Source organism: Rattus norvegicus, chromosome 12 (genome assembly GCF_021556685.1).
Source record: "Rattus norvegicus strain SHRSP/BbbUtx chromosome 12, alternate assembly SHRSP_T2T, whole genome shotgun sequence".
NCBI lineage: Eukaryota > Metazoa > Chordata > Mammalia > Rodentia > Muridae > Rattus > Rattus norvegicus.
Window position 1 is genome coordinate 22,019,915 of NC_141545.1, and position 24,881 is coordinate 22,044,795.

General features: G+C 50.7%; 1 protein-coding gene across 2 annotated transcripts in view; it reads left to right on the forward strand.

The window, feature by feature from the left end:
• Positions 1-24,881, forward strand: part of Adap1 (ArfGAP with dual PH domains 1) — a 51,887-nt gene that overhangs the window by 9,684 nt on the left and 17,322 nt on the right. For both annotated transcript variants that reach the window (NM_133567.2, XM_087577655.1), the window contains 3 exon segments: positions 7,595-7,725; positions 13,472-13,563; positions 22,840-22,922. In NM_133567.2, coding sequence (NP_598251.1) covers positions 7,595-7,725; positions 13,472-13,563; positions 22,840-22,922 — 306 coding nt within the window.

The following is a 24,881-nucleotide window of genomic DNA, read 5'->3' on the forward strand; positions in this document are numbered from 1 at the left end:
CAGAGATTCAGGGTTAACCAGCTCTCTGCCATCCATCTGCTCTTGTCAGAACTGAAATAGGAATTTTGCCTCTTGCCAGGTGCTGCTGGCCTTTACTGGCCCCTGTGAGGTCATGGCTGAGAGGAAATATTTCCAGGTAACCAGGCCAAAGGACTTAGTTAAGGAATTGCTTCTACCCCAGGGTCTCTGTCCTCTTTCCCCCATTCCTATAGGATCAGCCGCAGGAACCAGGAAGGTGACCCAAGGGCAGAGTTGGGTCCTGGAAGACAGTTTCTGACAGTCAAGTCCAAGATCTACCTCAGTGTGACCCCAGGCAGGTGTCTAACCCTATCTGAGGTATATTTGCTTTATTCGTTGTGAACCACAAGCAGGATTTCACTTTAAAAGGCTACGACGGGTCTGGGGAGATGGTTCAGTTGGTGAAGTTCTTACTGTACAGGCAGGAGGACCTGACTTCAGATCCCAGAATCCAAGTAAAATAGCAGGTGTGGGTCTCTGAGTCCTGCTGACCAGCTAACTGGGTTGGTGGGCCCCATATTCAATGAGAGACCCTGTCTCAATATGGTGGAGTGATTGAGGAAGACACCTGGCATCATCTTTTGGTCTCTCCATGCACATACATACACATGCACAAACATGTGTACAGGCATGTAACATACATACATACATACATACATACATACATACATACATACACAAACTTGTACACAGGTATATACCATACACACATCTACACACATGCCTGCACACATGAGTACACACAGAGGTCACATGGAGATGGAGTGAGGCCACGTGGCTCAGTGTTGGACTCCAGTGAATACCTATCATATGTGGTGGAGGAGGGACTAGGAGTAGGCAGAGGAGGAGGAGGGTGTCGGCTCTGTCTGAAGGACTTGCAGATGCTGTATTGGAGCAGTCTGGGTCTCCAGGCAAGCTGCACACGTCCTACTGGTCACACCAGTAGTACTTCCTCCAAGAAAGCCTATGGCTTGACCCCAGGGCCAGCATCTGGACAAGTTGGCTTCCCTGGGCTGGAGGTGAGGAATGAGGGAAGCTATGTGTTCCTGCAGCCCCCATGGGGAGCCCTTGCCAAGACGAGACGTAACACACTACAGTGAATCTGTCCAGCTGGAGGAAGTGACTACGGTCACAGTTCAGCTCCTGATCGTTTATGACCTTTGGACACCTCAGGGGCTGGGGAGATGACTCAGTTAAGCCCATGAGGTGGGAGCATGTGGACCTGATTTGGGTCCCCAGAAACCATAGGAAAAAACCAGGAGTGAGCTGGGCCATGGCAGAATACATCTTTAATCCCAGCACTTAGGAGGCAGAGGCAAGTAGAACTCTGTGAGTTCGAGGCCAGCCCGGTCTATACAGAGTTCCAGGACAGCCAAGGCTACACAGGGAAAACTGTCTTGAAAAAAGCAAAAGGAGAAAGAAAACCAAGCCAGGAGTGGTAGCATGTTCTCATAATCTCACCACTGTGGAGGGGGAGACAGGAGGATTCCCTTGTCTTCCCTGGCTGTCCAGCCTAGCTGCTTACAGGTCAAGTGAGACACTCTGTCTTTAAAAAAAAAAATCAGGGGGTTGGAGATTTAGCTCAGTGGTAGAGCGCTTGCCTAGGAAGCTCAAGGTCCTGGGTTCGGTCCCCAGCTCCGAAAAAAAAAAAAAAAAGAACCAAAAAAAAAAAAAATCCAGACTGGGTGATGATGGTGTATGGCTTTTAATCCAGCATTTTGGAGGCAGAGGCAGGTGGATTTCTGTGAGCCTGATTTTAGGACAGACAGGGCCATACAGAGAAACCCTGTCTGGAAAAACCAAAAATACAGTAAAATAGAGGTGGAAGCAGGATGTGGTGCCACACACCTTTAATACCAGTGCTTGAGGGGCAGAGGCACTCTGAGTTTGAGACCAGCCTGGGCTACATAGGGAGACCCTGGCTCAAAAGCCCAAACCAAGGTGGATGGGGCCTGAGGAGGACTCCTTGGGTTATCCTCTGGCCTACACACACACACATGTACACATTGGAACATACAGGCAGGCAGGCAGGCAGACAGAAGGCAGGCAGGCAGGCAGACAGACAGCAGGCAGGCAGCAGGCAGGGAGGCAGGAAGCAGGCAGGCAGACAGCAGGCAGGCAGGGAGGCAGGCAGACACACACACACACACACACACACACACACACACACACACACACACGTACACATATGAACAGGCAGGCAGGCAGACAGGCAGGCACACACAGCAGGCAGGCACACACAGCAGGCATGCACACACACACACACACACACACACACACACACACACACACACACACACACGCTCTGGGTCCTTTGCAGCTCTGAAACGGAAGGGGCTTCCTGTAGCCCCCAGAACCTTTAGGCAAGCATCTGCCACTTTGCCTATTTTTGTCCTCTGTTCTTTGCTGTGACGCTTAGCTCCAGCCAGTCTTTCATCAGATCAGTCTCCTGTGGGCGTGGCTGCCCTTTCACCTTTCCTCCTCTGGACAGGAGTTTTCGAAGAGCCAGCAGATCTTTTTCATTTCATCAAGATAACTATTTCCCCCTCCCCCAAGTCTGCTTTTAGTAATGTGTCTTTTGCTGTTATTTTGAGACTGCGATTTAATTACATCTCTCTCCCTTGCCCCTTTCCTCCCTTCAATCCTAGCACCCGGGAGGCAGAGGCAGGTGGATCTCTATGGGTTTGAGGCCAGCCTGTCTACAGATAGAGTTTCAGGACAGCCTGGGCTGCAGAGAGAAACCGTGTCTTGAAAAACAAACAAAACAAACCCCATATTTTTCTAGACCAAAGTTACAGAGACTCCTCCTCCCCCTACCCCACTTCCCCTAGGCGAGTTCAGTGAGCTTTCAGGAAAGCATGGTGACATGTGTTGGAATTCCCAGCACCAATGTAAACAGCCAGGCATACCGCATGCATGTCTGTCCCCCTGTCACTGAGACAGTGGTGGGGAGACAGGAGAATCCCTGGGGCTTTCTGGCTGCTATCGGAGCTCCAGGTTCAGCGAGGGACCCCGTGTCAAGGGAATAAGGGATAAAGTGACAGAGAGGAGACCCGATGTCATGCTGTGGCCTCCTCACAGGGGAATGTTCATCTGCATGCGCACAGACACCTACACACTCAGTAAACAGCTCTTTGACTACCCCTGAGTCACCGCCGTGTTCTTGCTCTAGATGTCCTACGATGTTATCACCCCATGCTAGGCTCCATTTGCAGTGATTTTTCTGCAGAGTGCCATCACAGCAGAGGATTTTCGCAGGTGCCTTCTCATCCGAGCAGCCTCATTCTACCTTCTTGGTTGATTCATTGGTTCTATCTTGGTTAGCTCTCAGATGCCACCATAGGGCTGGTTTGCTTTGGGATTCCGCTCTGTTCATCTGTTTCTATCACCGATGCCATGCTGTTCTGAGGATCGTAGCTCAAAAATAAGTTCTGAAAACAAAATGCTGTTTGGTTCTGTCTTGGTGTCTTTTCTAGGTTGTCTTGATGAGTCAATATTATTTATCTATCTATCTATCTATTTGTTTGTTTGTTTGCAGTATGTATGAGGTACATTTATGCGTGTGGATGAGGATACTTACATGCCGCAGCATGCATATAGAGGTCAAGGGACAACCTCTGGTGTCCCTCCTCCTCTTTGCCCTTGTTTGTGGCAGTTCTCTTTGTCATTCGTCTAAGTGCACAGTAGGCACCTGACCCATATGATTCAGAGGGGTTCTCCTGGCTCTGTGTCCCCCACAGAAGCATAGGGAACACAGACGTTCACGTTATGCAAATGGATTTTGTGTGTGTCCTGGGGATCTACACGTAGGCCCTCCATCTTTCCAGCGTTTAAGCCCCTGAGCCATGCCTCAGCTCTGAGTCTCTGCCCTTTGAGCTCACCCATGAATTCTAGGCTCCTGTGAAATTTTACTTAGTAGGGATTCTTGTTGGGGATTTGGTGTGGATTACAGTGAGCCCATAGATTAACTTGCCAAGAGTTTATGGGTTGATAGCCTTGCCTTTTCTAACCCAGACAAGGCTTCCTTCCACACTAGGGATCTTTAATTTTTTTCAAGTGTATTTTATGTCTGTGAGCACACTGTCGCTGTCTTCAGACACACCAGAAGAGGGCATCAGATCTCATGACAGATGGGTGTGAGATCCTTCTGCCTCTGCCTCTCTGAGGGATTAAAAGCGTATGCCCCAACAGCTAACAGAATGGCATTTAAGAAATATTCACTTGATTTCTATTTATGGGTGTGGCTGTTTGCCTGAACGTATGTATGAGCGTCGGGGTGCTACGTTTTTTTTCAAATGCTATTTCTGCATCAACATGATTCAATGGTCTTTCTTTTTCTTTCTTATATTTTTGTTTTTGCTTTTGTTTTTTTTGTTTGTTTGTTTTTAAAGATTTATTTATTTTATGCGTAAGAGTACACTGTAGCTGTCTTCAGACACACCAGAAGAGGGCATCAGATTCCATCACAGATGGTTGTGAGCCACCATGTGGTTGCTGGGAATTGAACTCAGGACCTCTGGGAGGGGAGTCAGTGCTCTAACTGCTGAGCCATCTCTCCAGCCCCAGTTTTTTGAGACAGGACTTCTCTTTGTAGCCCTGGCTGTCCTGGAACTTGCTCTGTAGACCAGACTGGCCTCAAACTCACAGAGATCCATACCTATCTCTTCCTCCTGAGTTCTGGGATTAAAGATGTGTGCCACCACTGCTGGGCTACCCCCGCTTGATTTTTCAAGTGTTAAACCAGCTGTTGTATACGGATTGTAATTCAATAATACACTCTGTTTACCTTATCATTGGATACTGTCTCAGGCATCTGTGTGGCCGTGACCAAATGCTCAAGAGAAACATCTTAAAGCAACAGAGCTCTGGGTTTCAGAAAGGTCTGTCCATCCTGCTGGGGAGGAAGTGGAGGAGCAGAACAGCTCACATCAGGATGAGCAGGAAACAGAGGAAAGAGGTGGATATCAGAAGGGGCCAGAGTGAGATATGTCCCCAAGGCCACACCCTGAGTCACTTGCTTCCTCTAACCAAGACTCTATTTCCTGCTCTTTACCACCTTTAAGGCTGTCTTGTTATGACTAGATCAAGGAATTAATAAGTAATAATCATCTGCCTGGATCAGAACCCTCAGGATCTTAACAGTGCTAACATAGGCACACACACACCAAAGTGGGCCTTGGCAGTAACAAACTCAAGTTGAAAATCAAAATTAGGGGTTGGGGATTTAGCTCAGTGGTAGAGTGCTTGCCTAGCAAGCACAAGGCCCTGGGTTCGGTCCCCAGCTCCGAAAAAAAGAAAAAAAATTAACTACCACCTGTATATATAGGCGTGAGGACCCAAGTTTGAATACCCAGGAACCATGTGAATGCCTGATGCTTTGGTGAAACAGAACTCCGTCCTCCAGCCTTGAGCTGCCCACGCTTTCTACCTTTGGCCCACTCAGGGCCACAGTCCAGCCATCAGATCGGAATTCCAGTTATGAATCATCACTTGGAAGGGCCATATTCTACCAACAGGATTCACGGTTCCCTCCTTCCAGAGAGAGGAATATCTGCAGAACTAGATGGCCAGGCAGTCTCACTGGAAAGGCCAGCTCCAGGTTCAGCAAGGCATCCTGTGTTAAAAGCCAAGGTGGAGACCCTTCAAGGGAGACACCGATGTCAGCCCTTGCTTCCTCACGTGCATACAAACCACACACAAATGAAATGAAATATACCAACAATTGCAAGTATGACCACCACAGATAAAGCATCTCTTCACGGGCATGTCTATCTCCCTTAGGTGAGAATCCAGGAGGGAAATGGCAGGTTCGTACAGGAGATGTCCATTCAGCTACACCAGGAGTTGCTGGTGACTCTAGTGGTGCATGCCTGCAATCAGTTATTTGGGAGAATCAGGAGTTCAAGGCCAGCTCCAGCTAAACAGCAACTTTGAAGCCAGCTTGAGTTATAGGAGGCCTGTTTTGTTTTGTTTTGTTTTGTTTAAGAAAAAAGGAAAGAAGAAAAGAATTGCCAAACTGATTTCAAGGCAACTGGAAAATTTATATTCCTATCCACAACCCATAAGCATCTCAGATAGTTTGCATCCTTGTCAACTCTTGGGCACATCTGTTTTTCAAGGGATTAGACGTTCTGGCTTGGCAAGATGGTTCAGTGGGTAGAGTCACTTGTTGCCAAACCTGAAGGTTTGAGTTTAATTTCCCAGGGCCTGCACTGTGGGAGGAGAGAATTGACGCCCCACAAGCTGTCCTCTGACCTCCACACACTCACATGCACATAAATATATACACAAGTAAATAGATGAGCGCTAGAGAGTTAGCTCAACAATTAAGGGCACTTGCTGCTCTTTTTGGAGACCCAGATTTGATTCCTAGGACTCACATGACAGGTCACAACCATCTGTAACTCCAGTTCCAGGATCTGACATCCTTTTCTGGCCTCCTTGGGTAGCAGGCGCACATGTGTATGTAGTACACATGCACGCAGGCCAAACACTCATACACAGAAGATTGTTAACATTTAAAAAATGAATGTAATTAAAAACAATTTTTTAAAAGAGATTCTTAACTGGTGCAGGATTGCGCAGGTCTGTAATTGCAGCATCTTGGGAGGCCGAGGTCAGAGAGTCAAAAGTTCAGGGTCTTCCTGGGTTACAGAATGAGTTCAAGTCCATCCGCAGTAAGTTAGTAAGACTTTGTTTCAAATAAAAAGTAGGGTTGGGGATTTAGCTCAGTGGTAGAGCGCTTGCCTAGCAAGCACAAGGCCCTGGGTTCGGTCCCCAGCTCCGAAAAAAAAAAAAAAAAGTAAAGAGAGCTGTGGGTGTGGCTCAGTGGTAGAGCCCCTGCCTAGAATCCCCCAGTGAGGGGCTGGGGTGTAGCTCAGTGGTAGAGCCCCGTCTAGAATCCCCCAGTAAGGGGCTGGGGCGTGGCTCAGTGGTAGAGCCCCTGCCTAGAATCCCCCAGTGAGGGGCTGGGGGCGTGGCTCAGTGGTAGAGCCCCTGCCTAGAATCCCCCAGTGAGGGGCTGGGGGTGTGGCTCAGTGGTAGAGCCCCTGCCTAGAATCCCCCAGTGAGGGGCTGGGGTGTGGCTCAGTGGTAGAGCCCCTGCCTAGAATCCCCCAGTGAGGGGCTGGGGGTGTGGCTCAGTGGTTTAGCTCTTGCATAGAATCTCCTAGTGCAGTGGTTCTCAATGTTCTTAATGCTATAACCCTTTACCACAGTTCCTCATGTTGTGGTAACTACCCAAGTATAAAATTATTTTGTTGCTACTCCATAACTTTAATTTTGCTGTGGGTATAAATAACAAATATCTGATATGCAAAAACATCTGATAAGTGACCCTGTTTGGCCCCTAAAGGGGTCATGACCCACAGGTTGAGAACTGCTGCTCTAGAGAGTGGCTAGGTTGTGGCTCAGTGGTAGAGCTCTTGCCCAGTGTGCTCAGTCCCATCCCCCAACCCCATGCCATGGCCCTCCACTGGACTCTATGTCTATCCTCCTGACCTCGGACTGAGCTTTCCTCATGGGCATGCTCTGGAGTACTAGCTGAGCTTCCCTGACCTCTGCCCTTCCCTTCTAGATCCTGACTGGGCGTCCTACACCCTGGGTGTGTTCATCTGTTTGAGCTGCTCTGGGATCCACCGGAACATCCCCCAGGTCAGCAAGGTGAAGTCAGTTCGTCTGGATGCCTGGGATGAGACCCAAGTTGAGGTATGAGTCAGGAGAGGGGTACTGGGTGGAGTGAGGGGCGTGGGTGACCCTGTGTCCATATCCGGAAATGACCCTAGCTCCTTCATCTCCTGTAATGGGTGCCTTCAGGGTCTGGGTGGACATAGGCTGTGGCATAGAGCCTAAGCTTGAACAAAGGAGACTTGGGCTAGCTGAAACAGACAGTTTCATTGCTGGTTCTTTTGAAGAGCCATGTGGTAACAAATATCAAAGCACTTGTCCATCTGTCTATCCATATCCATCCATCCATCCATCCGTCCGCCCACCCACCCATCCATCCATTCATCCATCCATCCATCCATCCATCCATCCATCCATCCATTCACCCACCTACCCATCCATCAATCCATCAACCCATCCATCTATCCATCCACCCACCCATCCATCCATCTATCCATCCATCCATCCATCCATCCATCCATCTATCCATCCATCCATCCATCCATCCACCCACCCACCCATCCACCATCTATCCATCCATCCACCCACCCATCCATCCATCCACCCACTCACCATTCATCTAGCCAACCAACCTGTCATTCATCCACTCATGTATTCATCCACTTATCCATCCGTCCACCCGTCCATCCATCTACTCATCCACGTATCTCTTTATCCTTACATCACCTATCCCTCTATTCCTCCTCCCACCCAGCTATATATTCACCCATATCCATCTACCCTCCCAGCCACTCACTCATCAGCTGTCCATCCATTCATCCAGACAAGCAACCATGCATCCATCCCCATCTCTCTACACATGCATCCATGCATCCACCCACACCTACATCTACCCATTTGTCTCACAGAAGCATATGGGCACTTACTGTGTGACAGGCTGGGGGCGGGGGGCAAGGCAAGGAATGGGCATTGCTGCACAGCCTCTGAGAAGGCAGGGGTGGGAAATGGGTGTGAACGCAAGCCTAGGACACAGGGCAGCTGGTGTGATGCTGTTAGGCAGAGTGTGGGCAGGTTTCCACATGAAGTGTGAAAAAACACGGACAGGTTGGGGAAGTGTATTCTTAGCAAGTGTATTCTTACTACTGAGCCACACCCCCAGCCCCTCACTGGGGGATTCTAGGCAGGGGCTCTACCCCTGAGCCACACCCCAGCCCCTCACTGGGGGATTCTAGGCAGGGGCTCTACCACTGAGCCACGCCCCCAGCCCCTCACTGGGGGATTCTAGGCAGGGGCTCTACCACTGAGCCACACCCCCAGCCCCTCACTGGGGGATTCTAGGCAGGGGCTCTACCACTGAGCCACGCCCCCAGCCCCTCACTGGGGGATTCTAGACAGGGGCTCTACCACTGAGCCACGCCCCCAGCCCCTCACTGGAGGATTCTAGGCAGGGGCTCTACCACTGAGCCACGCCCCCAGCCCCTCACTGGGGGATTCTAGGCAGGGGCTCTACCACTGAGCCACGCCCCCAGCCCCTCACTGGGGGATTCTAGGCAGGGGCTCTACCACTGAGCCACACCCCCAGCCCCTCACTAGGGGATTCTAGGCAGGGGCTCTACCACTGAGCCACGCCCCCAGCCCCTCACTGGGGGATTCTAGGCAGGGGCTCTACCACTGAGCCACACCCCCAGCCCCTCACTAGGGGATTCTAGGCAGGGGCTCTACCACTGAGCCACACCCCCAGCCCCTCACTGGGGGATTCTAGGCAGTTAGACTTGGCAATCTGCCAAGTCAGCCTTTTCACCACTCTAGAGAGGAAGCCAATTAGATGGTCTCTGTCTGTGTTAAGGGCAGGCTTGCCTTGGTCCAGTGACTCCATGGGGGCAAACCAGCAGAGTCACAAGGGTGAAATACTGTTGTCTCATGCCATGCCTGACTCTGACTGGGAAAGGGAACATCAGCCTAGGCCAGAGAGCCGTTCACAGGTTCTTGGAGGAGTCTGGACATGGACCACAGGGGCCCCCACAGAGGATGGCACCCCCACTTTTTTGGTACTGTCTTCAGTCTTTCACATCTCAAGGATTGTATGCTGTTTTCAGTGTTCTTTAACTGTTTGGTTGGATTTCAGAGACAGGGTCTCATGTTCAGGCTAGCCTGGAACTTGCTTTGTGTCCAAGGATGACTTTGAACTCCTTACCCTCCTGACTCCGGTGCCCAAGAAATGGGATTGTGGTTGTACATCACTGTTCTTGAGTCACTTTTTTCAAGATTTTTTTATTGTGTATTTATCGTATGTATATGAATACACTGTAGCTGTCTCCAGACACACCAGAAGAGGGCATTGGATCCTGTCACAGATGGTTGTGAGCCACCATGTGGTTGCTGGGATTTGAACTCAGGACCTCTGGAAGAGCAGTCGGTGCTCTAACCACTGAGCCATCTCTCCAGCCCCCAAGATTTTTTTTTTTATATATCTTTTTAATGTTTTTTTCTGTACTGGGAGGTGGTGGAACATGCCTTTAATCCCAGCACTTGGGGGGCACAGGCAGGAGGATCTCTGTGAGTTGGAAGCCAGCCTGGTCTACAGAATGATTTCCAGGACAGTCAGGACTACCCGGGGAAACCCTGTGGTGGTTGGAGAGGACTGACTCTTCCAGTTCCACATGTGTGCCGTGGCATGTGGGCACGGAAAAGAGGAAACCGCAAACAAATAAAATCGAACGTGGCGGTGCACACCTTTAATTCCATCCGAGGCAGACAGCTCTCTGAGGTCAAGGCCAGCCTTATTTACACAACGAGCTCCAGGCCTGTCAGGGCTTCAACAAGGAGACTTAAAAAGTAAAAGAGCCTGACAATGGTTCAGGCTTTTAATCTCAGCACTCAGGAGGCCGAGGCGGGACGATCTCTGTGGGTTTGAGGCCAGCCTGGTCTACAGAGCAAGTCTAGCACAAACAAGGCTCTGTTGTGCAGAGAAACCCTGTCTCAAAAAACCACACGTGTGCACACACACACACACACACGCATGCACGCGCATGCACACACACACACATACACTGAAATGACAGTCTCACTTTGTAGCTCAGGTTGCCCTGGTACTACAGTCTTCCCAACCTTCTGAGTACTTGGGATGACCCACATGCACCCCTGAGCCCGCTGTTTGGTGTGCTTTAATAATTTGCTACAGTTGTGCACAGGGCACATTCACCAGGTTCAGCAGAGCATTGAAGGTGTAATAGCTCCTCCTTCCCCTGACTTTGGCTTCTCACCTCTTCCTCCTCACCCCAGAGGCCACCCGTGGCCAGTGCTTTGTGCCTCTTTTAGAAATTGCCTGCCAGTATGAGCATGCATAGGTCTTTAGCACGCACACACGCATGCACGGACTATCTTGACTTTCATGTATGCCGCCATGGTCTCTAGAGTATGAGGACCTTGTCCATCCTCTCTACATGGACACTTAGAGTATTCTTTCTTTCCCCTTCTGTTTCCTATTTCCTTTTATCTTCTTTGTCACCTTTTTTGGTTGTTACAGATAGGGGTCTCATGTAGCCCTCTAGCGCACTATGTAGCCGAGGATGGCCTTAAACTTCTGATCCTCCTGCCTCCACCTCTGACAGGGCTGACATTACATCTCGGTCACCACCCTACTTCTTTTTCTCCTTCATTCTGAGATGCACTCTCTCTTTATAGCCCAGAGCAATCTCACACTCACAATCCTCCTGCCTCAGCCTCCTGAGTACAAAGATCGCCGGCCTCAGATTGCTTTCAGTCCTTTCTCTCTGTAACCCTTGGGTTCGCAGTGTGACATTTGTGCTTCTGGAAACTCAGTGGTGACCCACATTCTTGGAGGTGGGGGTGGAAGGTCCGAGGCTAGGCAGTTGGGCAGCTTGTGAGAGACTTGCCAGATCTCACCATAGAGGGCTCCAGAGAAAGTGGAAGAGGCTACACCAGCTGATGCGCGCGCGCGCACGCACGCACGCACGCACGCACGCACGCACGGCTCAAACCCATGCAGACCTGATGATGTGTGCGCTCTTCCCGGGGAGGTTGGGAATTTCTTCACCTTGAGCTGAAGAACACCACAGAGTTTCTCTATCCCCAGCCTGCTCTCTGTTCCCTTGGTGGCCTTGCCATCTCCACTGCTTTTAACCCCTTGGGGTTTCTTGACATGTTCAGAAAACTCACCCAACCAAGAAGCAGGCTCATAGAAAATAGATTTTCACGGGTGTCTTAGTTTTACTCATGGTGGTTTTTGACATGAAAATTTTTTTTTATCATGGCTTAGTCAAACTGATCAGCCTTTCTTGTGGTTTACAGCTTATTCAGACAGACTCAGAGAGCAGCTGCTTGTTACCTAGTGTATACGCGTGTAAGGGTGCAAGTGTGTGCGGAGGTCAGAGGACAGCCTTGGGTGTCACACCTTCCTCAGGCACCTTCTGCTCTTTGTAACAGAGTCTCTTGTGGGCCTGCAACCTTGTCAATAGGCTAACTGGTCACCGAGCTCCCTCGTGTCTCTGCTTTCACTGTTGGATTACCAGGGAATGTCTCTGCATCAGCTTTTTACATGGGGTCAAGCTATCACATTTGTGAGACAAGAACTTTACAGCTAAATCACCTCAGCCCTTGAGAGTTGATTTTTTTTGTTTTTTGTTTTTGTTTTCAGTATCAGTTATGGATCCTGGAATCTAATATCACTAACTCCTCACTGGGGGATTCTAGGCAGGAGCTCTACCACTGAGCCACACCCCCAGCCCCTCACTGGGGGATTCTAGGCAGGGGCTCTACCACTGAGCCACACCCCAGCCCCTCACTGGGGGATTCTAGGCAGGGGCTCTACCACTGAGCCACACCCCAGCCCCTCACTGGGGGATTCTAGGCAGGAGCTCTACCACTGAGCCACGCCCCAGCCCCTCAGGGTTGTGTTTAATTTTTAATTTAATAAACAGTAAGCCCCTGTCCCTGCTGAGCTATCATGCAGGTCCATGAGTTGCTGTTAAAATGTTATGAGAGTTATATATTTGTGGGTGTGTATGTGTGCACACATGTGTATATGTGAGGATGCACACATGCATGTCATGTGTGGATGTCAGAGGATAACATCCGGACTTGGTCCTCTCTAATGTAGGCCCCAGGAATCTAATTCGGGTTTTTAGGCTTAGTGGCACTGAGCCACATCAGTGGCCCCTGAATTTAGTGCATTATATTGTTGTGTGTGTAAATCCGTGTATGGTATGTGAACAAGTGCAGGCTCACACATGACACACTGAGCATGTGCGATCAGAGGATAGCTTTCAAGACTTAGCTTGTTTCTTTTTTCTTTAAAGATTTATTTATTTATTATATAGGATTACACCGTATCTGTCTTCAGGCACACCAGAAGAGGGCATCAGATCCCATTACAGATGGTTGTAAGCCACCATGTGGTTGCTGGGATTTGAACTCAGGACCTCTGGAAGGGCAGTCAGTGCTCTTAACCGCTGAGCCATCTCTCCAGCCCCCCTTAGTTTACTTCTTACACCATGGGACCAGGGACTGAACGTGGGTCGTTTGGTTGGTATGAAGGGTGTTTTAACCTGCTGAGCCCTGTCACTGGCCCCTCTGGGACTTTTCTTTAGGACACTCCTATATACTATCCTTCCCTGCTCACTGGGAGCCCATGTACCTGAGACAGGATGGTTTCAGGAGTCCCAGCCCAAGGGATCTCTACCCAGCTAAGATCTCAACATCCTGGGTCAGATGACCTAGATGACCTAAAGGAGAGCAGTTACCCAGAAGCTACTACTGTCCCAGGATCCGGGGTCCCCGACTCTGACCCTGCTCCTCTCTCTTGCAGTTCATGACATCTCATGGGAACGAGGCTGCCAGAGCCACATTTGAGTCCAAAGTACCACCCTTCTACTACCGGCCCACGTTCTCCGACTGCCAGTGAGTACACAAAGACCTCTGTCAGGGAGCTGGTAAACAGCGCTGGGCCTGGCCCTGGGTGGCACTGGGCAGGCCTAGAGGGCACTCAGTGGGGGCTGCAACTTTTGAGTATTTGGGGAAAGATTGTGGGACAGGTCCTCAGAAGCCCAGTGAGAAGGGCCTCCACTACCTGGCCTCTATCCACATCCATGTATGTATGTATGTATGTATGTATGTATGTATGTATGTATGTTCCATCCATCCATCTACCCATCCATCCATCCATCATCCATCCATCCATCCATCATCCATCCATCCATCATCCATCTATCTATCTATCTATCTATCTATCTATCTATCATCTATCTATCTATTCTCTATCATCTATCTATCATCTGTCTATCTATTATCTATCTATCATCTATCTATCATCTGTCTATCTCTATCTATCTAATCTATTATCTATCATCTATCTATCATCTGTCTGTCTATCTATCTATCTATCTATCTATCTATCTATCTATCTATCTGTTTTTCCCTTACAGAAGGGTCTTGATCTGTAGGTAACCCAAGCGAGCCTGTAACTCCTCTCCCTTCTGCTTCAGCCTCCTGAGTACTAGAAATAGGTTGTGAACCACCATCCTGGTTTTACTGCTTATAGCTTCTGGGCACACTGGGGGCCATCAAGGTACCTCCTTGAAGTCTTTTTTTTTTTTTTTTTGGTTCTTTTTTTCGGAGCTGGGGACCGAACCCAGGGCCTTGCGCTTCCTAGGTAAGCGCTCTACCACTGAGCTAAATCCCCAGCCCCCTCCTTGAAGTCTTAAGTGGGTCTTGGGCCTCTTGGATGCTCCTAGTGGCCTGGGTGGAAGATCTAAGAAGCTACTTGTCGGAACCAGCCACCTGGTATCAAGAAATTGCAGGAAGAGGGACAAAGGGTTAGTGACCTACTTTCTCTCAGCCTCAGCTTCCCTATCTTCCAAGCTAGCAGGGACAGTCATAATAAGCCAGTGACAACTGTGGGCTTGGTCCTTCTGCCCTCCCTCTCTTCTAGGTTCCCAGCCCTAGCTCTCTGTGTAAGCCCCTTCCTCCTGGCATGTGTAGCGGAGAGTGGGGAAGCTGGATCCCTCTTGGCCTTTGTCTGGGATACTCATATGTGGAACCCCCTTCCAGCTCTGTCTCTCAAGGGTTGGTCCCGTGTGGCACCTCTCAGTCCTGCTGAGGTGGGGGCCGTTTAGATTCAATCCTTAGATTCTCTACTGACTTTCTTAGTGGTCTCAGGGTTCCTAAAGGGCAGGGCAGGGCAGGGCAGGGCATCCCACCATGTCTGTCTTCTGGGTGCCTGGCACCCCCCCCCCCGGAGGATTCAGGAAATCAGGTAGAGTGGCAGGGCCTAGCCACAGGGTCAGTTCTGTTCATGAAGCACTGTGCCCACCTGGCCTGGGTGCTGACTTCCACAATGGCTCTCTCTCTCCTTTCAGTTCCTGGATAGTCTCTGGGCCTGGCCTTATTTTCTGCAGCTCACTTCTCTAAGCAGAATGGGGCTGAGGTCATTCATACCCCCTCCTCTGATGACTGGTGTGCTGTCGGGGAGACCCAGCATGTGGACACAGGGCCTTCACTCCACCCACTGTCACCCCTGAGGAGAGGCTTTGGGTCCCAGAGGGGTTTAGAGCCTCCTGGAGGAAACAGGGGCAGGGATCCACACTGGAAATCCCCATTCTGTGGGCGGGCAGAAGCCACCCTGACTTGGGTCAGAGCGAGGCCAACCCTGAGGCAGCTGCATGGCTGTCTGTGCAAGTTGCTTGCCCTTCTGGAACTTTCCAGGAGTAACTCTCTTTCACAGAAACAGGGTGAGGGCCTGGCCTGACCCACTCCTGAGTACAGCCACCGCTCCCCCTCCCTCTGCACTCTGCCTCTACCCGCCATTCCCAAGCCTGGTGCAGTTTAGTTCTGGCCTCACCTGGGCCCCACCCAGGTTCTTGTTTGCTCAGCGTTTTTCTTGGATTGACTCACTTGGTAAACCCAAGGTTCTGAGGTGACCTACACCTGGTGTGGGAGGGAGGCTGTTGCTCCCCAGTGAGGTCCCCAGAGTCACCTCTGCAGCCTTGACTTTGACCTGTGCAGCCCCACATCTCCCTGGAGGAGCTGGTGGGAACTAGCTGCCCTTGGTGTTGGCACTCCTATGTTAGTGTTTGCAGGGTCTAACCCAGGACAGTGAGAGGGGGATCTCCTTGAATCTGTAGGAGTGGGCAGAGGAGAGGAGAGGAGAGGGGAGGGGAGGGGAGGAGAAGAGAAGAGAGGAGAGGGGAGGGGAGGGGAGGGGAGGGGAGGAGAGGAGAGGAGGGGAGGGGAGGGGAGGGGAGGGAAGGGGAGGGGAGAGGAGAGGAGAGGAGAGGAGGCTGCTTGGGAATAGGAGCGGGAGGGGAGGTCACAGTCCTGATCTCTTGATTGCAGGAGAGGCCGGGGTGTGCCTTTGGAAGAAGTAACTTAGAAGGAAGAGGGGAGGGAAGAAGGTGTGGAGTGGAGGAGGAGGAGGAGGAAGAGGAGGGAGGAGAAGAGGGAGAAGGGAGAGGAGGAGGAAAGGAAAGAGAGAAGAGGAGGGAGCAGGGGTGTAAGGAGGAGGGGAGGACTGAGGAGAAGGAAGAAAGGGAGAGAAGTAGAGGGAAGGAAGGAGAGAAAAGGAGGAGGCAGGGCTGTAGGAGAGGGACAAAGGGGAGGGGAGGAAAGAGAGGGAAAGAGGAGAGAAGGGAGGGAAGGAAGGAGAGAAAAGGAAGAGGAGGAGGATGTGGGAGTGTGAGGAGAAGGGGGAGGGGAAGGGAGAGGGAAGGAGAGGGGGAAGGAGGAGGAGGAAAAGGCAGGAGGCCCTGGGGCGAGTTTGGGACTGTTATGTGGAAGAGAAGCTGGGCGCCCCAGGTGACAGGCAACCTTATCTGTGGTCCCGACTCTCAGACTCTCAGCATGAGTGCCTTACTGTCTGACTGCATTCACGCCTATGTCCCAAGGAGCGGGGAGGGGGGTGACCTAACCCTCACCTACCGGGATCCGCCCTCAATCTGCTAGGCTCCCACTACAGGTCAGGAAGTCCATGCTGTAACCAACTATTCTGAGATGTGGTTTTTGTCACCAACTGCTCTGTGGTCAGGGTCATTTGCATTTCTGTTGCCAGTACTTCCTGGCCTGGGCTGAAATGGTCCACACTGCTACAAGAAGGGCACCAGACAAATCTTTCTACGTGGTGCCGGCCACCAGGCCCTCTCCACTGAGTGAGCATCCTAGACTAAGGTCTCTTGGGTCCTGATATCACCTAGCTGAGGTGGTATATGAGTCCACAGACAGATCGTAGGTGCTGCGACAAGAGGCCACGCATGAGCCTCTGCGAAGTGTAATGCATGCGAATGTGTGATGTGTATGTTGTGACAGGTAGCTGCGTGTAAGTCTGCGTGGATCGAGGGTTGTCGTGGAGTAGGGGAGACTGTGTGTAAATTGAGGGGCTCATACGGTAGTAGAGTTGGGGACATTTGACCACAGATTGCTACTGAGGATGTGACACAGAGGGTGGAAAAGCTCAAGTGGAGAAGCCCATGTGAACCGTACAGTGCTGGGTAATTGAGTCAGTGCCGTGTGCCAGCATGAACTGGTGCGAGAACGAAGCCCTCAGCTCTATCTAGCACTCGGGCTTGTCAGAGCAGGTTGTGGGCAGTTGGGATGTCCCGGCCACAGCCTTGGTCTGCCTCCTCCCAATTCTGGAAGACACGAGGTGGCGGCTATGACCTGTAGCTCTTTGTGTCTTTGGAACTGGAGTTGCATCGCGCACTGCTTGGGAGGGTCAGGTGTCAAGCCATGTGGCCTTCTGTTGATGGGAGTTGCAAGGAAGGACCCTTTCCTGGGCCAGCTTGGGGAAGGACGGGGAGGGGGCTATTCTGTGCCTTGAAACAGAATCCCTGATAAACTGTGTCGGAGGTACAGAGGTGCTCAGAGGGATCCGCCCAGCCCTCCTTCCTGAGGCTCTGAACCAGGAGGTTAGTTAGAGTGTTGGTCCTGTGTGGCCTGAGATGGAGCTGCACACGGGGGTGGGGGGAACCCAGTGGACACAGTGAAATCCTAGGGGTCCCCAGCAGTGGCCCCCGGCACCCAGACAGTGCTCTGCTGCAGCTTCCTCAAACACCCAAACTGGAAGTGAAGAAAAGCGGGGACCCAGAGACACTGTTGTGGCTGAGCGCTTGCCTAGCAAGCTGGGTCCAAAACTGAGTGCTTCGAATATTACAAATAATTCACACTCCCAGCTCCTTCATCTGCAAGCCTGAGACCCAGGTCAGCTCCTCTTACAGCTGTCCCCTGTCTAGGGCTACTTCTGAGCTCTCTCTCACGTGATGGTCTCTCTGTGGGTGCCTGAGTCACCAGTTGTAGTGGCCTCTCTTAGATTTGACTTGTCTAATCTAAGAGAGTTTCCAAAGAAGGCTGATTCAGCGGTTCGGGGGTTCAGGACCATAGATAGCATAATACCTGGAGTTTGGCTGTAATCCTGTCTCGGTATTTACATGGGCTAGCTAGCCTTGGGATGGGTAGAGAGAGATGAGCCTATGAGTGTGGCTTCCCCTCCCACTGTGTTCCCAGAATAAGAAAGGATCTATCCTAGCTAGGGATGTGAGAGTCTCCAAGGGGTTGCTAGCTGCGGGGAGCCTCAGGGAGGGCGGGGAGAGGAGTCATGCCCTAGGGCTCTGAGCAGGCCAGCTTTGGCAGGAAAGTACGGCTTTGTCCCCTCATGGACCTGCACCCTGGGGAGGGGGGTGAATTAGTTACTTTTCTCTCGATGACAGAAGGTCATGACCAAGGCAACTTATAGAAGAGTTTAATGACGTTCACGGTTTCAGAGGGTTAGAGTTTTGGACAGAGCAAAGACACTGGAAAGACAACTGGAATATCAACCGAGAGCTTACATGCAATTCCACCAACTGGGGACTAACCATTCAAACATGGGGGCCTTATGGGAGCCATTCTCACACAAACCACCGCGATCTGTTTCCTCACCACTCCCCAGGCTCCTGGCCATATCATAATGCCAAATGTATTTAGTCCGAGCTCAAAAGTCCCCATAGCCTTTTACAGTCTTAACAACGTCGTAAAGTTCAAAGTTCGACATCCAGGCAGCCTCTGAACTGTAACCCCCTATATAAGCAAAAGCAAATCACGTACTTCCAACAAACTATGGCACAGGATATATATTTATTACCATCCCCAAAAGGGAGGAACAGGTGCAGAGAGAGGAAATAATGGCCCAAGGCAAGATCTGAACAGTGAAGGGCAAACTCCAAATCTCGTAGCTCCGTGTCTGAGGTCGAAGGGCTTAGCTACTTCTCTACCAGATTTGCTGACTGCCGCACACTTCTCTCTCTTGGGCCGCTCCACTCCCTTCCTGCACATCTCGTTGAGAGGTATCCCAAAGGTCTGGAATCTCCAGTACCACGGGGTGTCCAGCACAACCCAGGCTTCGTTCTCATAGCTTCACAGGATGGCCTTTCCAGGCCTCCATGGGGGACTCCCCTGACACACTCCTGGCCTCGGTGGCGGTGGCGTTTGTTTCTCGCCCGTGGACCAAGATTCTGCAGTCTCTTTGCTAATGTATCCTTCTGGATGTCTAAAGCCAGAACCACATGACCAATGCTGCTGGGTTCAGCCGCCTGCTGCGGGTGAACCCTGGCTCCCTTTGAATGACATCTGCACCCCATTTTACTTATTGTTGCCTTTTAGAAGCAGAAAATGCCTGAGGCCTTTTCCTTTCACAAGTTGGGAGCATAGCTGGGTGGGGTCTTGCCCTGAGGGTACCTCTCCCTTTATTCAGATGAAGAGGAGGATCTCTCCTTAACCCCCTCAGCTCTCTCTGTGCAACCCCCAGCTCCAACATGGATTTCCTGGTGTTCTTTCATGATATATTTTGCATTTCTTTTTGCCCCACTTGCTCCTTTTCATTATAGACCTGCACAAGAGTTATTACTAATAACCCCTTGACAGAGTCACCATTGGATGTCTTGAAATCTCTTCTACCACAGAAATGAGCCCATAATTTTTCAACTTAGCTTCATACAAAATCTTTGGACAAGGGCAGAAGATACCCAGATTCTTTGCCAAAAATATCACTAGAATGGTCTCTAGGTCAGTTGTGAATACCGCCGCCCTCTTCTGAAACCTCTTGAACTGACCTCCATAGTCCATATGTCTCAGCACTACTGTCCTCTCAGCTCCTACTGGGATGACCCACTAGGCTCTGCTTATAGCACTTAACAGCCTTCCCAGTCCAAAGTCCCAAAGTGTTCCTCCAAAAAAAAAAATCCTACTTGATTAAGTCTGTCATAGCAATAGTCCACTCCCTGGTACCAACTTCTGTCTTAGTTCCTTTTCTATTGCTCTGATAAAACAGTATGATGAAGGGAACTTATTTAAAAGAAAAACAATTTAATTGGGCCGGTTTCGGAGGGTAGGAGTTTATGATGGCAGAGCCAAGTTTCACACCTGGAGTAGCAACTGAGAGCTCACATCTTAATCTGCAAGCAGGAAGCAGAGAACTGACTGGGAGGAACCTGAGTCTTTTGAAACCTCAAAGCCTACCCCTAATATCACACCTCTTCCAACAAGGCCACACCTCCTAATCCTTTCCAAACAATTCCATCAACTGAGCACCAAATATCCCCACATAGGAGCCTAAGGGGATCATTTTCATTCAAACCACCATGCCCTCTGTTGCTTCTCCTCTGGATCCAGGTACAGCAGCCACCTGCGGCCTACCTCTGGATCGGTTTCAGGTGGGAAGAATGTATCATGGTCCTGGGGTACTGAAGAGTGATGGTAAGGCCTCTGCATCCTGGTGTTCTGATCTTCCTGGATATGGAGGACTCAATAGCTGGGACAGGGGGCCCTGAGCCTCTGTGTGGGCTCCACTCTGCCCCTCCCCATACTGGATCACCCTTGCTTCCTCATAGCCATGTGGAGTATTTGAGTATCACAGTGTATGTAACATGTGAGATAGCCAGCACATGGACTCTCCTGATATGGAAGGCCTTAGGTTAAGCCCTCATGACTCAGGCAGGGTCATAGTAATTATGGTCACTGAGATCTCACAGTGGGTATTTGTAGACACATTCCCAAAGAATTCCTCAACCTGGAAAGGAGCTGGCTCCTCCCAGGCCACAAGCACACAGAGGGGGCAGGTGTGTGTGTGGGGGGACTGATGTTATGAAAGCTGCATCATTCTGACTCATAGTAACCTTGAAGGCAGGCATCTTTGGAACAAGACCTATGCAGATATAAACGGGCAAAATGGTGATCCCGTGGAAGAGGCTTGAGCCCTATGACTGTGTTTGTTTATAGGGTCTCTTGGTGGCAGCCCTGTTGATCAGTGATTTAGGGGCAGAGAAAGGCTACCATGGTGATTGAACCATGTCTCTGGGCTCAGTTTCCCTCATCCCACATCTTCCCCTAAGATGTCAGGTACCTCCGCTAGTCAAATCTATATCTGCATATGTGTATGTGTGTAAGTGTTCATGTGTGTGTGTGTGTTACAACCTTGGATGTCATTTCTCAAGGACTGCTCACGTTACTTCACTTGCTGGGCCTGGAATCAATAGTTCTACTAGACTGACTGGGCAAGGAACCCTAGGCACCCCGTCATCTAACTCCCTGTGCTGGCTTTGACTTTTTTTTTTTTTTTTTTTTTTGGTTCTTTTTTTCGGAGCTGGGGACCGAACCCAGGGCCTTGCGCTTCCTAGGCAAGCGCTCTACCACTGAGCTAAATCCCCAGCCCCTGGCTTTGACTTTTTAAGGTGGGTGCTAGGGCTTGAACTCATGCTTACAAGGCAAGTGCTTTGCCTACTAAGCCATCTCCCCAGCCCTCTGTTTCTGACAGCAACTGCCCTTGTATTGGCTGGGAAGCCATTTCAAGGCCTGACTAGAAAGGTTAGTGAAAGGCTGTGATGTCAGGAGATGGGTCTGAACCATCATCCTTCCACCCAGGAAGGCCAAGATGGTGCTACTATGAGCTTGGAAACTTATATTCACAAAGCCAGAGTGACACTGTGAGGGGCTGGGGCCGAGGGGATTGTCAGAGTCACTGCACTTGAGGCTTCTGTGAGGGGATGTCCAGCAGAGCTTGTCAGTAGGAAGTCCCACACAGGATCTAAGACTTGGTAAGGTGGAGATGTGGCCAAAACCACAGGGGGTCACATGGCATCCCAGTTTCATTTCTGTCACTGTGTTAAAAATACCCTGACAGAAAAGAACTTATGGGGAAAAGGGGTTTATTTGGTGTGCCAGCCGGTTCTTTTTGTCACTTTGGCACAGACTAGAGTTATGCAAGAGGAAGAATCCTCTTGAGAAAATCAGGCAAGTCTATAGGGTATTTGATTAGTGATTGACTGGAGAAGGCCAATCCATTGCAGGTGAGGCAACCCCCGGGGCTGGGGGTCCTGGGTTCTGTAAGAATCAGGCTGAGCAAGCCATGAGGAGCAAGCCAGTAAGCAGCACCATTCCATGGCCTCTGCTTCTGCTCCTGCCTCCAGGTTCCTGCTGTGCTTGAGTTCCTGTCCTAAATTCCACCAATGATGAACTGTGATGTGGAAGCCTAAGCCAAATAACTCCTTTCATTCCCTAAGCTGCTCCTGGTCATGGTGTTTCATTACAGCAAGAGCAAACCCTAACTAAGACAGTTTCAGGTTACAGACCATGAAAGTCACAATGACAAGAGCTCAAAGCAGCTAGTCAGGTATATCTACAGACAAGAGCAGACAGAAATGCATGCATGCATGCTTACTTACTCTCAGCTGAATTGCTCCTCTCTTGCACAGTCGAGGACCCTATGCCTAGGGAATGGTATCACCCGAAGTGGACTGGTTCTTCAAGCATCATTCCCAATAAACACACTCGCAGGCCAACCTGATCTAGACAGTCCTTGAAAGAAGATTCTTCTGAGGTGATTCTAGGTGTTGTGTTAACAATGGAAAACTGTCACACAGGGTCAGCGGCAGAACCAAGGAAGGGCCAGTGGGGTGTTTCAGGTTCCCCACCTGCCACTTGACTGTTTCAGTGATCATGAAGGAGGAGCTGGGGACCAGAGGGCCAGGAGGGGTAGGTACCAGGGACTCCTGAAAATAGAATAGAGAGCATCCTATGTGGAGAGTTGCCTGAGAAGCCACCCATGCTGACCTCTGGCTTCTGAAAGTTGGTTATCAGGGGTAGCTAGGACCATGGTGGCTCTCTACATAGAACTTGGGGTCCAGACAGCCATCTGAGTCCCCTCTCTCTTTGTAGACTCCTACGTGAGCAGTGGATCCGTGCCAAGTATGAGAGGCAAGAATTCCTTCATGTGGAGAAACAGGAACCGTACTCTACAGGTGAGCTGTGCCCTCCCCGGTATCTCAGACTGGCTCAATGTTTCAAACCTGTGGTGGTGTCCTTTTGCTGGGGTCTGTGATCATCGTTTCCTCCCTTGGGGGGCCTCAGGAGGGCTGTGGGCTTATGTTGGACAGTTGAAAGGGACTACTGTAGGCCAGCACCCACACCCACACTAGCAGAGGAGGCAGCCAGGTCAGAGGCCACTGCCTCCCCTGGGCCTGCCTGATGCTGTTGACTCCAGTGGGCTCTGGGGCTTTGTGGAGAGGGGCTGATGGGACCATGTTGCAGAGGACAGGGTGACCTGAGAGTTCTGGAGTTCATCTCCTTGTCACTGGCTCAGTTGATGGGCTACTGGCTAGTACTGTCTTATTTATTAAGTATGTGTCAAAACTAGTCTCTTGCATGCTTCCAAGAGACCTCCAACCTGGGTTGGCTGGCGTCTTGATGCTTATATATTTGGTATGTGGTGGGTATTAGACCTGGAGTCTGAGCAATGGTTCCTGGGACAGCTCTAAAAGTCTGAAGTAGTCCCCATTTGCTTTAGTTAGAAATGTATTGCTGTAAAGAGACTCCATGACCATGGCAACTCTTCAAAAGAAAACACTTAATTGGGGCTGGTTTACACTTTCAGAGGTTCAGTCCATTATCATTGTGGCAGGCAGCATGGCGGCATGCGGGCAGGCACGGTTCAGGAGAGGTAGCTGAGAGCTCTACAACCGGGTCTGCAGGCAGCAGGAAGAGACAATGACACTGAGCCCACTTCCCCCCCAGCAAGGCCACGCCTACTCCAATAAGGCCACACCTCCTAATATCGCCACCCCCTATAGGGGAGAAAATGGCCCCCTATAGTCTACAGGGGCCACCACACCATAACTACACAGAGGTACTTTCTGACGGATCTTCCAGGTCCTTCTTCTGGCCTTCTCTGGGTGACTGGATTTTGAGTTCCAGAGGCAGTTGCTTCTGTGGGTCCGCCCTGGCACAGAGCCAGCACCACCACTTTATTTCCTGTGGCAGATAGGGTTGGGCTGGCTGAAAGGAACCCTTCATTTGTAAAGCTGCATTGTCCCACTGTGCCCCGCTGTGCAATGAGAAGCCCCATTGGCGTGTGGGATCTCAAACCTGGTATGGGGACTGTATTATTCAGGGGTCTCTAGAGGATCAGGACTGCTGGGACGAGCCTCTCTCTATAAAGGCATTTATTAGAATGGCTTATATACACTGTGGTCCAGCTAGTCCAACAATGAGCACACGGGCCCCCGTTGCCTGCTGCCTTAAATGCTCCTTCCACCCCTCACACAATCACTCAGCCACCTCTCCAAGGCTCTGTTTGGTTCCCTCCTCTTGTGTCAGTTGCGAGCAGGGCTAGTGGGCGTGTTCCCCTTCTCTCTCCATACTGGTCCACTTGTCCCTTTCCTTGCTCTGGAACTTGGCCTCTCAGCAGTAAGGCCAAAGGGGATAGCGTGTGTGGCAGTAGGATTCTTCCCCACCCCTCACCACAGAGTGTGGGACCTGGCTGAGTGCTCAGCCCACATGGCTGTGATTCCGTGGCTGTCTACCTCAGACACCAGTGCCTTCATCGTCCCTAGTAACACTGTAGGGACTGTGGAAGGGAGCAAGTGCCAATCAAACTCGCAGCCCTGGCCCACATGCTTCCTCTTCATCACAAACACCTGATTGATGAATTGATTGATTGATTGGATGGATTGATTTAGAGACGGAATCTCACTGTGTAGCCTCGGCTGGCCTGAAACTCAAAGATGGCTGCCTGCTTCTGCCTCCCGAGTGCTGGAATTAAAGGTACGCGTCATCACACACTCCCACAAGAGCCACTTGTAACAAAGTGTGCAGCCTAGTGTCAGAGGTGAGAACTGTCGCTGAATAGGTTGCCTCTGCTGCCATCTGTACCCTCTGGTTTTAGTTGGGAGTGTGGAAAACTGGACGTGGATGGATTCGCA